This window comes from Lemur catta, chromosome X (assembly GCF_020740605.2).
Source record: "Lemur catta isolate mLemCat1 chromosome X, mLemCat1.pri, whole genome shotgun sequence".
NCBI lineage: Eukaryota > Metazoa > Chordata > Mammalia > Primates > Lemuridae > Lemur > Lemur catta.
In genome coordinates, this window is record NC_059155.1 from 60153046 (window position 1) to 60172076 (window position 19031).

At 39.5% G+C, this 19031-nt stretch overlaps 1 protein-coding gene across 1 annotated transcript in view; it reads left to right on the forward strand.

The window, feature by feature from the left end:
- The window catches only part of SLC9A7 (solute carrier family 9 member A7), a 156708-nt gene that overhangs the window by 68631 nt on the left and 69046 nt on the right, over window positions 1-19031 (forward strand). The window contains exons 2-3 of the mRNA XM_045538534.1: window positions 13797-13996; window positions 16983-17060. Coding sequence (XP_045394490.1) covers window positions 13797-13996; window positions 16983-17060 — 278 coding nt within the window. The remainder of the gene's footprint in view (window positions 1-13796; window positions 13997-16982; window positions 17061-19031) is intronic.

A 19031-nucleotide genomic window follows, 5' to 3' on the forward strand; every position in this document is an offset into this window, starting at 1 on the left:
CCTGAGAGCCTTGGAGCCCAGTGACAAGGGTAGGTGGAGCAGTTAAATTTCCCCTCCCATGCATCTTGGACTCCTGGTGGGATCCTGAGCTGTTGGAGAGACCTGCCAACACCAGCCCAGAGATGGCTGCTGCCAGTGAGTGGTGAGCCTCTTGTGGATGGGGCACTGGGCTCCCAGCTCCCTTGGGGCACCTCCCGCCCTGCAGACCTGAGCCGATAGGCAGGCGCCATATTGCTTCATTCTCCCTTTCCCCTCCTTTACCCGTGGCTGTCTAGAGAGACAATTTAGCCATCACCTGGAGGCCTCCACAGGGAATGAGACCTTTCCTTTTGGGGCCCTGCAGTGTACTGAGGGGTACTCAGATTGTTAGCTCCCTACCTGCCAGCCCTCCCAGGTGCTGCTTGCCTGGTGACTCCAGCAGAGCAGGGCAAATCCCAAAGTGGAGAGACACTGATCCAGCTTTGGGTACCCCGTGAATGACTTGAGACCAGCATTGGTTCTCCCTGGCAGGTTTGGGGATTTATTTCTGGTGCCCCTGGGGAACAGGCCAGATCCTGTACACCCAGGTATCAATCACATTGCCTGGGGACACAGAGGGATATTTGTGAACTAGTCTACTGCAGTGTGTGTGTGCCTTCAGGGGCAGATCAGAGTGCGTCCTAGCTGCAGCGTGCTCGAGGGGCAACTCTCCCCCCATGGGAGGGCTGCGCTCACAGCTCAGGCTGTGATCCTGGGCAGGGAACCACCTGGCTCACATTATAGTCAGGGGAGCTCCACTGGCTTGAGGTCCTGCCTATTGGCAGAGGCCGGGGAGAAACATCAGAAAGGAGGGTGGAAAGGAGAGAAGCCTGTTACAGACTGCCAGACTGTGGATCTCAGAAAGGCCCACCTCCACACATAGACTTGTTGGCTGAGTGAGACCATTTAAGCCCCTCCCTGGCAGCTTTGCCCAGAACAAGAGAACAGACCTTTGACCACTGCCAACAGCATTTGTGGAGCTTGAGGGCAGGCTCACCCAACCCAGCCCTGCCCAGCCTCACTCCCCCACTTGCCCCTGCTGAGGTGGAGAATAAGGACACACCTGGAAGTCCCAGGACCCACCCAACACCTGAGGCACTAGAGTGCCTCTCCAGAGGAACCAGAGCTGGTTATAGGACCCAGAAACAATATTACAGATTGTTCCTCCTGGCAAGCGCCACCAACTGACAGGGAAGTCATTTTGCACACCCTTTTACTTCATTAACTGACTCACCATACAGGGTGTGGTCGAATCTCACCCGCAAAGACCACCTACTGGCTCAGAGACAAACTGGGCATGTCATTATCTAAATGAAAATTTAAAGGTAAGAAGCAGCAGCTGCTCCAGATGGGAAAGAATCAGCGAAAGAACTCTAGAAGTATGAAGAATCAAACAGAAAGCATGCCCCCAAAGGGGAATACCAGCTCTCTAGCAGTGGATACCAACCAAATTCAGAACACTAAAATGACAGAAGAATTTCGAACATGGATTGTAAGAAAACTCAATGATATGCAAGAGAAAATGGATGATCAACACAAAGAAACCACACACACACACACACACACACACACACACACACACAAAATCCAGGACTTGGAAGAAAAATTCACTGAAGAAATTGAAATATTAAAGGAAAATCAAACAGAACTTCTGGAAATGAAAAATATATTCAAGGAATTACAAAACATAGTGGAAAGACTCAAGAATAGGATAGATCAAACAGAAGAAGGAATCTCAAGGATTGAAGATAACACCTTTCAATTAAACAAATCAGTTGCAGAGATAGAGCAGAGAAATAAGAGAAAAAATCAAAGCCTAGAAGAAATGTGGGATTGTTTGAAGAGGTCTAACATGAGAATTATAGGCATCCCTCAGGGTAATGAAGAAAATACACAAGCGTTGGATAAACTATTTGAGGATATAATGGAAGAAAATTTCCCTGGCCTTGCTAGAAATTTAGATATCCAGGTAGAAGCAGCTTAAAGGACTCCTGGGAGATTCGTTGCAAACAGGAAGACACCACGACACATAGCCATCAGACTGGCCAAAATAAACATGAAACAGGCCCTCCTACAAGTTGTAAGGCAAAAGAAGCAGGTAACCTACAAAAGAAGACCCTCAGAATAACAGCAGACTTCTCAACTGAGACTTTACAGGGGGCCCAATTCTCACTCTTCTTAAACATAATAATGCCCAGCCTAGAATCTTGTATCCTGCAAAACTAAGTTTCGTATACAAAGGAGAAATAAAGACCTTCTCAGACAAGCAAAGACTGAGGGAATGCATCAAGACGAGACCTGCCTTCCAGGAAATACTCAGAACAGTGCTACACATGGATCAGCACAATAAACAGTCACCAGTGTAAAATCATCGAAAAGCTAAAGGTCAAAGGCCAGATACCACAATGGCTTAAGAGAGAAAATAAAGCAACAAAGTTCAACTCAACAGGATGAACAGAAATCTGCCCCGCTTATCAATTCTTTCAATAAATGTCAATGGCTTGAACTGCCCACTAAAAAGAGATAGGCTGGCAGAATGGATAAATACACACAAGCCAAGTATCTTCTGTCTTCAGGAAACACATCTAACCCACAAGGATGCATTCACACTAAAGGTTAAGGGATAGAAACAATATTCTATGCAAATGGAAGCCAAAAGAAAGCTGGCATAGAAGTTCTGATTTCAGATAACTTAGTCTTCAAATCAACAAAAATAATGAAAGACAAAGATGTTCACTATATAATGGTGAAGGGTACAATTCAACAAGAAGACATAACAATTCTAAATGTTTATGAACCTAACTCAGGAGCCCCCAGATTCATGAAGCAAATCCTACTTGATCTAAACAAAATGATAAGCAGCAACACCGTAATAGCCGGGGACTTCAACACACCTCTGACAGAATAGGACAGAATCTCCAAACGGAAAATAAACAAAGAAACAATGGACTTAAATAGAACTCTAGAGCAGATGGGCCTGACTGACATTTAGAGAACATTCCACCCCAAAACCACTGAATATACGTTTTTCTCATCAGCTCATGGGACATTTTCTAAGATTGACCAAATCCTAGGCCACAAAGCATATCTCAATAAATTTAAAGAAATAGAAATTATACCATGCATCTTCTCAGACTACAGTGGAACAAAATTAGAAATCAACTCCAACAGAAGCTCTCATCTCTACATGACATCATGGAAACTAAACAACCTTCTGCTGAACAATTATTGGGTTAAGGATGAAATTAAGATGGAAATCAAAAGATTCTTTGAACTAAATGATAAAGGAGACACAAGTTATCAAAATTTGTGGGACACAGCTAATGCAGTCCTGAGAGGAAAATTTATATCTGTAAATGCCTACATACAAAAGACAGAAAGATCACAAATCAACAATCTAATCAATAGTCTCAAAGAACTGGAAAAGGATGAGCAAACTGAGCCCAAACCCAGCAGAAGAAAAGAAATAACAAAGATCAGAGGAGAACTAAATAAAATCTATAATAAAAAACTATAGGAAGATTAATAAAACAAAAAGTTGGTTCTTTGAAAAAATAAAATTGACACTCCTCTTGCTAGATTAATGAGAATCAGAAAAGAAAGGACTCTAATAAGCTCCATCAGGAATGAAAAAGGGGAAATTACAACTGATAGCATAGAAACACAAAATATCATCTATGAATAATATAAAAACCTCTGTGCTCATAAACTTGAAAACATGGAGGAAATGGTCAAATTCTTTGAAACACACAGCCTCCCTAGGCTCGGAAGAAATAGAATTCCTGAACAGACCAGTATGAAGTCCTGAAACTGAAGCAGCAATAAAAAACCTTTCTAAAAAGAAAAGTTCCAGACCAGATTGTTCACACCCGAATTTTACCAGATCTACAAAGAAGAACTGATGCCTATCCTGTAGAAATTTTTCCACAACATTGAGAAGGAAAGAATCCTCCCGAACACATTTTTTATGAAGCCAACATCATCCTGATACCAAAACCAGGAAAGGATGCAACAAAAGAAGAAAACTGCAGACCAATATCCCTTATGAATATAGATGTGAAAATTCTCAACAAAATCCTAGCAAACCGAATTCAGGTGCTTATCAAAAAAATAATCCATCACGACCAAGTGGGCTTCATCCCAGACACACAGGGATGGTTTACCATACGCAAATGTATAAATGTAATCAACACATAAGTAGAAGTAAAAATGAAGACCATATGATCCTCTCAATAGATGCAAAAAAAGCATTTGACAAAATTCAGCACTATTTTATAAGAATGCTTAACAAAATAGGCATAGACAGGACCTACCTAAAAGTGATAAAAGCCATATATGACAAACCCACAGCCAACATCACACTGAATGGGGAAAAATTGAAAGCATTCCCACTTAGAACTGGAACCAGACAAGGTTGCCCTCTATCACCAATTCTATTCAACAAAGTGCTGGAAGTGCTAGCCAGAGCAATCAGGCAAGAGAAGGAAATCAAAGGCATCCAAATGGGGACAAAAGAGGTCAAACTATTGCTCTTTGCTGAAGAAATAATCTTATATCTAGAAAACCCCAAAGATTCTGCCATGAGACTACTGGAATTGATAAACAAATTCAGCAGAGTCTGAAGTTACAAAGTCAATGTACAGAAATCAGTAGCATTCCTATACACCAACATTCAAACTGAGAACCACATCAAAGACTCAATACCCTTCACAGTAGCAACAAAGAAAACAAAATACCCAGGAATATATTTAACTAAGGAGGTGAAAGACCTCTACAGGGACAACTGTGGAACACTGAGGAGGGAAATAGCAGAGGACGTAAACAGGTGGAAAACCATACCATGCTCATGGGTTGGCAGAATCAACATTATTAAAATGTCTGTACTACCCAAAGTGATCTACAGATTCAATGCAATCCCTATTAAAATACTAATATCATTTTTCACAGATCTCGAAAAAATAATTCTACGTTTCATATGGAACTAGAGAAGACCCTGTATAGCAAAAGCAATCTTAACCAAAAAGAACAAATTGGGAGGCATCAATTTACCAGACTTCAAGCTATACTACAAGGCTATACTAACTAAAACATCATGGTACTGGCACAAGAACAGAGACAGGCCAATGGAACAGAACTGAAAACCCAGATATAAAACCATCCTCATATAGCCATCTAATCTTTGACAAAGCAGAGAAAAACATACACTGGGGAAAAGAATCCTGGTTCAATAAATGGTGCTGGGAAAATTGGATAGCCATGTGTAGAAGACTGAAACAGGATCTGCACCTCTCATCTCTCACAAAAATCAACTCACGGTGGATAACTTAAACCTAAGGCATGAAACTATAAGAATTCCAGAAGAAAATATTGGAAAAACTCATATAGACATTGGCCTAGGGAAAAATTTATGAAGAAGACTCCAAAGGCAATCACAGCAACAACAAAAATAAATAAATGGGACCTGATCAAATTAAAAAGCTTCTCCATAGCCAAGGAAGCTATCTTGAGAGCAAACAGACAACCTACAGAATGGGAGAAAATATTTGCATGCTACACATCTTATAAAAGTCTGATAACTAGAATCTATATAGAACTCAGAAATATCAGCAAGAAAAAATCAAACAACCCTATTAAAAAGTGTGCAAAGGACATGAACAGAAACTTTTCAAAAGAAGACAGACTAATGGCCAACACGTGTATGAGAAAATGCTCAACATCTCTAATCATCAGGGAAATGCAAATCAAAACCACAGTGAGATATCACTTAACTCCAGTGAGAATGGCTTTTATCAAAAAGTCCCAAAATAATAAATGTTGGCGTGGATGTGGAGAGATAGGAACACTCATACACTGCTGGTGGGACTGCATACTGTACAACCTCTATGGAAAGTAATTTGGAGATACCTCAGAGAGCTAAAAGTAGAACTACCATTTGATCCAGCAATTCTATTACGGGCATCTACCCAAAGGAAAGCAAGACATTCTATAAAAAAGATAATCTGCACTCAAATGTTTATAGCAGCACAATTCACAACTGCGAAGATGTGGAAACAACCTAAGTGCCCATCAATACATGAGTGGATTAATAAAATGTGGTATATATACACCATGGAGTTCTACTCAGCCACAAAACACAATAATGATCTAGCACTTCTTGTATTATCCTGGATAGAGCTGGAGCCCATTCTATTAAGTGAAATACCACAAAAATGGAAAAACTAAACAAGCACCATATGTACTCACCATCCAATTGGTATTAACTGATGAACACTCATGTATCCATATAGTAGTAAGATTCATCAGGTGTCGGATAGGTCGGAGTGGGGAGGAGGTGGTGCACACCATCTGGGGATGGACAGGCTTGAAGCTCTGACTCGGGTGGGGCAAAGGCAATATATGTAACCTAAACATTTGTACCCCTGTAATATGGTGAAATAAAAAAAAATAGAAAAATTTTCTGGGCATAGTGGTGCACACCTGTAGTCCCAGCTACTCAGGAGGCTGAGGCAGGAGGATTGCTTGAGGCCAGGAGTTTGAGATTGCGGTGAGGTATGATGACACCTCTGTACTCTAGCCCAGGCAACAGAGTGAGACCCCATCTGAAAAAAACAATCTGAGTCTTGGTAAGAATACTGGGTGTCTGTGGCATTTAAGACTGCTCCCATCCCCACTGGATCCATGTCACCAAAGACTTATTATGGGCAGGTAGAGTAGGCTATGATGACCACCAGCTCTCATTTCTCCTGCCAGCTCCAGAAATAAACCATTATGTTTATGGTCATTTGATTTTTAACAAAGGTACCAAATAAATTCAGTGCATAAGAAAAAGGCTTTTTCAACAAATGTTGCTAGGATACCAGCACCACACACAAAAGGATGAATTTGGACTTTAACCTGACATTATGCACAAAAAATTAAGGCAGATTGTATCAGAGACCTAAATTAAGCACCAAGACAATAAAAACCCCTAAAAGCGTAAGAAAGAATATTCATAATCTTGGGTTAGACAAGTATTTCTTAGATATGAAACCAAAACTGTAAGTATTAATAATAAAAGAAAATTGATAAATTAGATTTCATCAGAATTTGAAAATTTTGCAATGTTAAGAGACTGAAAGGACTAGCCGCAGTCTAGGAGAAAATATTTGCAAATCACGTATCTGACAAAGGACTTGTATCTAGAATATATAAGGAACTCACAAAATGTAATCATAGGAAAACAAACCAATTTAAAAATCTGGCAAAGGACTTAAAGAAACACTTTTCCACATAGGGTATTAGTATGGCCAATAAGCACATGACAAGATGTTGACATCATTAGCTGTTGGGGAAATGCAAATTAAAAGCATGACAAAATAACACCACACACCTATTAGAATGGCTAAAATAAGAGATGCTGGCAATACCAAATGTTAAAGAGGATGCAGAGCAACTAGAACTCTCATACATTTCTTTGTGTTTATGTGTGTTGGGGGAGTGTTTTAAAATGCTATAGTACTCTGGGAAATGGCTTGCAGTTTCTTATAAAGTTAAACAGATGCTTACCACATGACTGAGCAGGCCCAATCTGGGTATTTATCTTAGAAAAGTTGAAAACACATTCACATAAAAACCTGTTCGTGGATGTCCATAGCAGATTTATTTGTGATAGCCAAAAGCTGGAAACAAGCCAGATGTCCCTCAATAGGTGAGTGGACAAACAAACTCTGGTACATTTATACAATGGAGTACAACTCAGCAGTAAAAAGGAATGAAATGTTAATTCACACACTACTTGGATGAACCTCAGAGGTGTTATGCTGAGTAAGAGAAGCCAGTCTCAAAAGGTTACATACTGTATGGTTCCATTTATTTAACCTTCTTGAAAAGACAAAACACTAGCACTAGAAAACAAATCAGTGGTTGCTGGGGTTATAGATAGCGTGAAGGTGTAAGTTAAGGGATGGTACAAGGGAGCGTTTGGGTAGTGATTGAACTGTTTGGTATCCTCATACTGATGCTTACATGAATCTATACATATGTTAAAATTCATGGAACTGTACACTAAAAGAAAAAAACCAATTTTATTATATGACAATAAAAGTTTAAAAAATTTAAAAAGACAGCATCAAAGAAGTTTAAAAAAACTCACAGATTTGGGGGAAATATTTCCAAATCGTATTTTCTTTCTTTCTTTTAAAGTTTTATTCCCTCCTCCCAGCCCTCCTGCCTGCCCCGCTGCCCACCACCAGCTCATGTGCTCCTGCCAGTGCACACCCACTGGCTCCCATCCCCAATCATATTTTCCGTAAGGGTCTTATATTCAGAATACGTACGGATCTCTTACAATTCAATAAGATAACCCGATTTAAACATGGCAAATGATTTGAATGAATAGACATTTCACCAAAGAGGGTATACAATGTCCCATAAGCACATAAAAAGAAGCTCAACATCTTTAGGCATTAAGGAAGAACAAATTAAAATCACTGTGAAATACCACTTAGATTTAGATTAATCAATCAAAAGATAATAGCAAGTACTGTTGTGTATGTACACAAACTATAACTCTCCCATGTTGCTGGTGGGAATATAAAATGGTACATAGTTTCCCAAATGGAAAACAGTTTGGCAGTTTCTAAAATATTAAACATAGATTTACCCTGTGACACAGTAGTTTCACTCCTAGGTATCTATGCTAGAGAAATAAAAACATATGCTCACACAGACTTCTATGTGAATGTTCATAGCAGCATTATTATTCTCAATAACAAAAAAGAAACAACCCAAATGTTCATCAACTAGTGAATGAACAAACCACATATGGTATATACATATAATGGAATACTATTTGTCAATAAAAAGGAATCAAGTACTGATACATGCCTCCACCATGGACGAACCTTGAAAACATTATGCTAAGTGAAAGAAGCCAGACACAGAAGGCCTTATATTGTATGGTACTGTTTATGTGAAATGTCTAGACAAGGCAAATCTATAGAGATAGAAAGTAGATCAGTAGTTGCCTGGGCATGGGAGTAGTAAATAGGGAATGAATGCAAAAGGAAATGTTTCAAAATCAGATTTTGAAGATGATTGTACAACTCTGAATATACTAAAAATCACTGAATTGTATACTTAAAATGGGTTAATTTTATGTATGTAAATTGTACCCTGATAAAATTGTTTTTAAAAAGTGTTTCACTACATATTCAAAACAAGGAACAAAAATATTTTGAATTAATTTTCTTTGAAACTATTAATAATATATCAGTGAATAGCACAGCTGTGTAATGAGTAGCAGAACATGTAGAAAAAGGTATTGAAAGGGCTGTAACATTCATTCTCAAAACCTAAGTCATATAAGTGACCCCCACACCTGAAAAGTAATTGTCACTGCTGGAATCCGTTGGGTTTTCTTTGTTCATTGAATTAGAAAGACTTACCACTGTCTTCAAACACTGTGTAACTGGATTTGAAATGGGATTCCTTTTTTTTTCTCAGAATTTCAAATGAAGCTTTACAACTTGGAACAGCTCCACGGTGGCCAAACTGATCTGGTGATCATCTAATCTCAATAGCTTATATAAGAGAAGATGAGGTCTCACTGGAGGAAAATAGCACATCCATGCACCTGTTCCTCTCCTCCTTAACAAAGGCTTATTGACATAAACATTTAAATATTGAAGCTGATGGATGGCTGTCTAGAATTACACTTCACTATGTCCACTTGTTCAGCTGCCCTCCTAACAACCTCAGTCACAAAAGGGAAACTGGAACCAGACTAATGGGGGCTGGTTTCTTTAGTGACCCCATGGCATTTTTAAAACACGTCATTATATTTCTTCCTCATACTACCAAGTTTTGGATGGGCTTATACATAAACTGTTTTATATATAGGTTTTTTCTTTTTGTTTATATCTTCTAAAAATTAGAAAAGTTGGTGATTGTATACCATCAGTACAGTATGCTAATATAGTTGTGCAGTATTTTTCGTACGCACAAGTTGAAACAATCTTGAATTTTTGCATCTGTGGAGTTCACCATCTTGTTTTAAGCCACATCAGATGTCAAAGGAATTTCATCCACATTTGCTTTCTGTAAAAGTTTAAAACTAAATTCTTTGCTGATATTAGTCATATACCTATGAAATCAGTGATTCTCTCTTCATCAGCTGACATTTTATGTTCTATGTTTTGTGGCCCACATACCTAGTAGATTATTTCTCTTTGTAATCTGGAACACTATGCTGTTGATCCAGTCAAATCAGTGCCTCTGTTGCTCTCCATTGTTTTTTTTTTTTTGTTTGTGTGTGTGTGAATACTAAATTTTCTGAGTTTTTAAAAAAATCTAATGCATGTTCTAATTCCTTGTAGCTATAACCTGTTCACAGTTCCCTGTCAGAGGATGCCTTCCAGATCCAGCAGATGAAAATATGCTATTCATATTTTCTCCAAGTCTTTATCATTTTCTCACCAAAATACCCCTCTGCAGTCCTAATAGCCTATTCTTTCTTCAAGTGGAAAATGCTAAATGTGAATTTAATGTCATACCATGAAATATGTTTGTAATAAATATGAATCTAAAATGTTTAGGGAGTTATTTAAACTCTGCCTTGAGTTAATGGTGTACCCTGTGGCTTGGTATATTTTTAGTCAGAACTATCAGGGTGGTGTTAACCTTGTATCTTTGCTGTGGTGTTTTATGTTGCCATCTTTTAATCACAAGGGGGCAGCAGCATCACCTTCACAGTCTCCCCTTCCATCTTTAATATGGGTGCATTGGGCCCAAAGTTTTATAGAGAAAGGTTTATAACTTTAAAAAACACTATTCATCATTTCATAATGATTCTAGTTATTATGGTGATGATTACTGGAGGATATTTTGAGAGCATTTCCTGTTATTGGGGAATTTGTCTGCAAATATAAATCTCCTCTTTTGTTAAAGTAGTATTCATTGTGAGGACCCTGTGCTATATAGTTCAGTCTTTCTGTTAGCTCTGCTGATAATGAGGTTAGTTAGGAAAGTCGAGAAACAGTGAGTTACATGAAGCAGGTTTTGATTTAGGAGAAAGCTTGTCTCTATAAATGACTTATTTTGGTTTCCTGATGAAGACATGTGAGTTAAATCATGTGACAGGTAGCCTTCTTCAGAAGCTGTAGGCCATCCTATGTTATGATGAGTGTTGAAGAGCCACGGAGTCCTCTTGTAGAACTTCATTAGAAAACAACTACCTAACCAGGAAATGGAATAAGAATAAAAAGCGTGATAGAGTTCCATGAGGTAAAGAGTGAGCCCCCAAGAGCCCCAAGCAGCCCCAGTGGCCTTGTTACCATCACGCTGGGAGAGGAGGTGCCACTGCCACAGCTGGCCCCAGTCACCATCACTGTGACCGCAGCCATGAGCAGTGAGGCTGAGACACTCAGCATGACACCACAGGCAGAGGCAGAGGCAGTGGCAGCCCACTGACAGAACAAGAAGGTCATCTCAGTGAAAGTTTGAGAACAGTGAAATGGCTCAATATAAGAAACAGATGTGGTTTCATCCACAGGAATGACACCAAGCTAGATGTATTTGTACACTAGATCATCACAAAGAAACGTAAGCCCCAGGAAGCACCTTGGCAGTATAGCGGATAGAGAATCTATGGAGTTTGATGTTGTTGGAAAAAAAAGGGTGCACAGGTAGCAAAGATTGTAGGCCCTGGTGGAATTCTAGTGCCAGGCAGTAGATATACAGCAGACTGTCACCATTATAGACGTTATCTGCGCCATGGGGGTCTTCAGCACAGTCCCCACCAGAATTACCAAAACGATGAGAATGGGAAAAAGAAGGAAGGATTGTACCCCACAACTTCTGTCACCAGCACAGACACCCAGAAAACTCTGAACCACCAGATGGCAAAGAGCCACCAGTTGGGAGGTTCACTCCCAAGCTGAGCAGGGCAGAGCTGACTAAACACCAGCTGACCATTTCTACCATCATCTGGTTTGTCATCTGACGGCAAGAAATGAATACAGATTCCAGCAGTAAGACCTGGACGAAAGATTGGCCCTGAAGACCTTAAGTGCTTGCTTTTTGCCCATTTACCAGACAACTAGAACGATCTGCATTATGGAGTTTTTATTACTTTTCCCTAAAGACATCTCTTTTTGGCAATGACAAGCGTTTTTTAAAAGGTCTGGTTGTTCTCATAAACCTTTAAAGATTTTTAAATTGTTTTATCTGGTAAGGTTGAGATTATTAAGAACCTCATTTTTAATTTGTACTAAAAATTTACAATTTGACTCTTTTTTTTTTTTTTACAAAAGGCAACAAACTGCAAGTATCCAGTAATACAGGTCTGTAATAAGGATAATAATAATGTAATACGGACACATATTTTGGGTTAAAGAATTGTATTTTTCTTTATGTCATATATTATTTGCTATTCAACAATGTCATATGAGTTCTTATATATCTTGATGATAAGGGACATTATAGAACATTATATGTAGAATATAGTAAACATTGTTCTTTCTTCTCTTCTAACTTTCTTCATTGATGGCAAAATGAGATGAAGGAGCATTTTACTATTTTTTTTTTTTTGAGACAGGGTCTCACTCTGTTTGCCCTGGTAGAGTGCAGTGGCATCATCACAGCTCACTGCAACCTCAAACTCCTGGGCTCAAGTGATCTTCCTGCCTCAGCCTCCCTAGTAGCTGGGACTATAGGTGCACACCACAATGCCTGGCTAATTTTTTCTATTTTTGGTAGAGATGGGGCTGGTCTCTAACTCCTGGCTCCAAGTGATCCTCCCACCTTGGCCTCCCACAGTGCTGGGATTACAAGCATGAGCCCACAGCACGTGGCCTATTCTATCTTTTAATATTGATGGCAAAGAACTAAATTTAGAAGCCTGACATTTTCCTTCTAAGAAAATTGTAGAAAGTGTCTGGTAGTCATTTGTGGTTTGTTTATTTATTTATTTATTTTTTTTCACATTTCACTCACTTTTACTTGGGCACGTCTGACTCATGTCCAGGACCAAGGGAGCAACACGCCTTCCTGATTCATGGGATTGAATGCTTAGACAGGATTTTGCTGTTTTTATTTTTCACTAATGATAAAGCCCTACTGAGAGGGAAATGAGACTTAAAGACTTGCATCTGATTATCTTAGCTGTATCATAGCCATAGCCCCAAGAAGCCAACTCTCTAGCCCCTGAATCATGACTGCTCAAATTTCTACTGCAGTGTTTAGTTTCCCATGGGGTGTAATTACCTTCTCCATGATATCCAGTGCTTGAAATGACCTAAGCAAAAAATTTCATTTTCTCCCTCCTTCCTCTGGTGTGTGGTGAAGCATGTTGCATTTATAGTAACTAGCAATTCCAGTGGCCTGGTCCTTGCTGGCAGATGGCAGCAGGACTGGCTTGAAGGATGCTGCTGGGGAAAATCAAAGAGCTCAGCAGTTCTGCTTTGTGCTGTCCTGGGCAGAAAGAACTTCACTGCTTATTATCCCACCTTCCTCCACCAGAAGCCTGAAACATGATCAGGTATTAAAAAGTGCTCGGAGTACCATAATAACCACCAAAGGTTCTGTCCCACCTTGTTCTCCTGGTGACTGAGGGACTTAAATCAGACCAGAATGGATGGATGCTTAACCCTTTCAAATCTGAAGGTCCATGCAGTTGCTCCTAAAATACACACCCTATACCTGGTTTCAAAGATTACTTCTGCATTAATGAGTTGCTAAAAATCAACTGTGCCATTATTTCCATACTCAGGCCTGATGGGTTTTTTTCCACTCTGTTTCAGGGCTCATTGTCGGTGTGATCCTAAGATATGGTACCCCTGCCACCAGTGGCCGTGATAAGTCACTCAGCTGCACTCAGGAAGACAGGGCCTTCAGCACTTTATTAGTGAATGTCAGTGGGAAGTTCTTCGAATACACCCTGAAAGGAGAAATCAGCCCTGGCAAGATCAACAATGTAGAGCAGAATGACATGCTGCGCAAGGTGAGCTGGAAGATGTTCAGCTGTCGTTGTCCTGATGGTGGTTGTTGACTCCTGACTCATCTTGACCTTGTGGAGAGAAATCTTTCCAAACTTCTGGAATATCAGTAACATTCCTGGTTCTCCATTTTGTTAGCAAGCTTTTGGGCCATGAAGAGGAGAAGAAGGAACCAGATCTTAACTCAAGCCTTTCAACTTTGTAACCTCCGCTGGCTTGTTAGGATCTGTAGCTGATGTGGGCTGCTGATTGTGCAGTGCGTTTGTATGTACATCCCCACTCAGCTCATATCTCCAGCCACCATCTCTTCTTTACTATGTCTCTTATCCCTGCTGTGACTTAGGGATGAGACTGATTCTTTCTTAAAATAAGATTTTTTATTTCTTACTTTTTAGAGACAGGGTCTCACTCTGTCGCCCAAGCTAGAGTGCAGTGGCTTTGTCTTAGCTCACTGCAACCTCAAACTCCTGGGCTGAAGTGATCCTCCTGCCTCAGTCTCTCGAGTAGCTCAGACTATAGGTGCAAGCCACCACACCCAACTAATTTTATAAAAAGTTGTTTGTAGAGATGGGGTCTTACTATGTTGCCCAGGCTGGTCTCAAACTCCTGGCCTCAAGCAATTCTCCTGCCTCAGCTTCCCAAAGCGCTGGGATTACAGGCATAAGCCATGTCCCTGGCTCTTAAAATAAGATTGATTTCACTTTTAGCTTATTTATTCAGTATTCAGAAGTACAATTCTTAATTCTTTTTTTTTTTTTTTTGAGACGGAGTCTCACTCTGTTGCCCTGGCTAGAGTGCCGTGGCATCAGCCTAGCTCACAGCAACCTCAAACTCCTGGGCTCAAGCAATCCTCCTGCCTTAGCCTCCCGAGTAGCTGGGACTACAGGCATGCGCCACCATGCCCAGCTAATTTATATATATATATATATATATATATATATATATATTTAGCAGTCCATATAATTTCTTTCTATTTTTAGTAAAGACAGGTCTCGCTCTTGCTCAGGCTGGTCTTGAACTCCTGAGTTCAAACAATCTGCCCGCCTCGGCCTCCCAGAGTGCTAGGATTACAGGCGTGAGCCACCACGCCTGGCCAATTCTTAATTCTTCATGGTGCTTGTGCCATGTTCTGCAAATATTTGAGTGCTTACTGTCAAGGGTGATTGATGCCAAAGGTTTAATGAATCTTCAGGGGAAGAAGAAGGTCTCATTTTTTCATAATTTGAGTCTAAGCATTGTTTTTCATTTGAGGTTGGGATAGCAAAAATACTCCACAGGAAAAAGGATTATGTATCTCCTCATGTGGGATGATTTCCAGGATAAGCAAGAAATATGTATTAATTGACGTACATTTTATTACCTTATAGATATATCTTACCTTATCTTCATTACCTTATTCACTTATCAACAGGAAAGCTTCTGTATAGTGAGCTGGGATATCTGAGTTGTAGGGGGCCCCTTTTAATATAGAACAAGGCTAATATGTGAAGGCTTACAGTTCAAGGCAGAGTGTAGAGTGTGTTCCAGAAATTAAATTATTAATGTTCTTAGAATCTACCCTATGCCTTAAGAAAAATTATTCTTGACCTGGAGCATTAAACATGACCATCTTCTCTATGTCCCTAATGGCAGTACTAGTGTGTGTTTTCTCTCAATGCTTCATGAGAAAGCATGGGATTTCTATAAATATTGTGAAATTAAATGCAACTGCAGAAGATACCCAATGTAAACACCATGCTAATGGCTATTTGGGAATGGCAGCTTGAGTCCTTCATGTTGGATAAGATGGGGGAAAAGGGAAATGATACCAACCCATTTTCATCTTTTAGATCATGTTAGAAGATAAAGCTTAGTTTTTCTATCTTATCTTTAGAAAAATGTTTATTTAAATTCTCTTTGTTTAAATCTTTACTTTACAAAGCAAAAGTGGGAGAAAAAACAAGGCTGAGATTATTGTTGCTAGTTGAGGGAAAAAAGAGGCATGTTGAAGCAAAGAGCATTGGACTGTGTGTCAGAAAACCGTGTACTAGTTCACGTATAACTGGGTTTGGTGACTTCCAGCAAGTCTCACTGTCTTTGGGCCCAGTGTCCTCATATCAGGTAGATATTGTCCAAGGCTCCTTCTCATTCTGACATTCTCTGCTTTGCAGGCTATTTTTATATTAAGCAAGGAGATAGAATAAATCATAATTTGAAAGAACCATTCTACTTTTAATTAGAGTGATTAACATCTCCAATTTCTAAAGAAAAAAAGCTAACTTTTAATAACTAGAATGAAGATTTAAAATAGTTGAAATAAAAGCCAGTTAATCTACCAACATGAACAAATTCTTTAAAATGTTAGCATGTTTATAGAATGCTTAATTCTTTTCAGGATCTGATAAGACTTTGCTATCTAAAAGTTTCAAAGTGATTTCTCTGCATCAGACCTACAGGTAATTTCAGTCCCTTTAGAGTTGCTGAATTTATGTTGATGTTCGGGAAACCAGTAACATCACTTGTGACTTTGACCTAGGCCATGTCAAGTGTCATAGTCTGGTCACTCAAGAGAGACTTAAATTCATTAGAATTATGTCCATAAAGGATTCTGTGAGAGGATCCAGGGAGTTAATAATCTTGGCAGCATCTTTTATTGCAGTTGAGCCTTTTTAAAAGCATGATAAAAATCAAGATATTTTTATTTCTTGTTGAAAGTAAAACATTGGCCAGAAGCTTTTTGTGGGTTCTCAAAATTGCATTGAACTGTTATACCTTAATATGCCTTAAAACAACACACCAAGATCATAAGTCACAAGTGCTGCGGGGAGAAGAATGTGCCAGTCCACAGGGAGAGTTGTGATTTCTCTTCTGGGCTGAGTCCATGATTTTTCACATTTATGTAATTTGCTGTAAATATTCAAACTTTAGTCAGTGGCTTCAAATAGTAAGCAAATATTATAGCACCATTTGGTGCTAAACTAAAATCTGACTTTTTTCTTTTTAAACTTTTAGGTAACATTTGATCCAGAGGTGTTTTTCAACATTCTGCTGCCTCCAATTATTTTCCATGCTGGATACAGTTTAAAGAAGGTAAGAGGTTTTTGCCAGTATTTCTTAAAACATGTGAATCTCTGTGTTAATTTACCTGCATAATTTTCTAGTTTTTTCCTTTTCCCAGATTGCTTATTACTGTATTCAGCACCCACTCACAGTCTATAGTTGACTCACCATCAGTGATGATTCATTTCTGTTTTAGAATCTGGAACTCTCTCTCATACATTGCCAGTGGGAATATAAAAGGGTACAGCCACTCTGAGAAACAAGTTGGCAGTGTCTTATAAAACTAAAGTTGAAATTGTCATACAACTCAGCAATTTTACTCCTGAGGATTTATACCAGAGAAATGAAAACTTATATTTGCACAAAAACCTATGCCTGAATGTTCATAACAACTTTATTTGTAATAGACAAAAACTGGAAAAAACCAAAATGTCCTATAATAGATGAATGGTTAAACAAACTGTGTAGCTGTATCATAGAATACTACACAGTAATAAAACAGGACAGGGCAGGGACAGTGGCTCATGCTTCTAATCCTAGCACTCTGGGAGGCTGAGGTGGGAGGATTGCTTCAGGCCAGGAGTTCGAGAACAGCCTGAGCAAGAGTGAGACTCCGTCTCTACTAAAAATAGAAAAAATTAGCTGGGCGTGGTGGCACATGCCTGTAGTCCCAGCTACTAGGGCGGCTGAGGCAGGAGGATCACTGGAGCTTAGGAGTTTGAGGTTGCAGTGAGCTATGATGCCACTGCACTCTATCTGGGGTGACAGTGAGACTCTGTCTCAAAAAAGAAAAAGGAATAAAAAATAAAATAGTACAAACAATAACCTGGATGAATCTCAAAGGCATTATTCTGAGAGAAAAAAACCCAATCTCTAAAAGTTGCATACTCTACAATTTCATTTACATAATGTTCTAGAAATGACAAAATTATAGGAATAGAGAACAAATTAGTGGTTGCCAGGGTTTGGGAGTGTGGGGTGGGGGTGACTATAAAGTGGCAGCATGAGGGACATCTTCGTGGTGATAGTACAGTTCTGTGTCTTGGTTGTGGAAGTGGTTATGCAAATCTACACATGTGATAAAATGACATGAAACTATGCACACACATTGTACCAATGTTGGTTTCCTGGTGTTGATATTGTACCATATTTATGTAAGCTACAGCCAGTGGGAGAAACTGGGTACACGGGATCTCTCTGTAGTATCTTTGCAACTTCTGTGACTCTATAATTATCCTCAAATAAAAAGTTTTAAAGAACCTAACTATCCTTATTATTGAGGGTCTTTGTGCCAGACAGCAAGATTGGGCCTAAGCCTCTAGTTCTTTAAAGTACCAAATACTGGGCTGGGCACAGTGGCTCACACCTGTAGTCTCAGCACTTTGGGAGGCTGATGTGGGAAGATCGCTTGAGGCCAAGAGTTCAAGACCAGCCTGGGCAACATAGCAAAACCCTGTCTCTTAAAAAAAAAAAAAAGCCGGGCATGGTTCCATGTGCTATAGTCCCAGCTACTCAGGAGGCTGAGGCAGGAGGATCGCTTGGGTCCAGGAGTTTGAGTTTGCAGTGAGTGATGATCATGCCACTGTATGCCAGCCTGGGTGACAGAGCAAGACCCTGTCTAAAAAAAAATTAATTAAAAAAATACCAAATACCTTTACAAATGCTGTGGTGCTGGGCTGGCTTTCATTTGTATCAAAATTAGCCTCCCAAAAGGCCTCCCTCAGATAATAGCCATGGAGCCTGTTTAAGCTGTCTTTCTGGATGAGGACCAAAAGAAACCTGTTCAGTGAGTCTACAGAAGAGAGATCTTGCCTGACTAAATAAAACTCAACAATATCCTTAGGAACTAGAGAATCCTCCCAAATTGATAAACCCAAGCTAGATCAATTGAGAAAATAAGAGGAAAGAAATAAATTAACTATATCAGGAAGGAAAGAAGAGACATCACTATAGACTCTTTTAAAAGGATAATAAAGGAATACTGTGAACAATTTTGTGCCA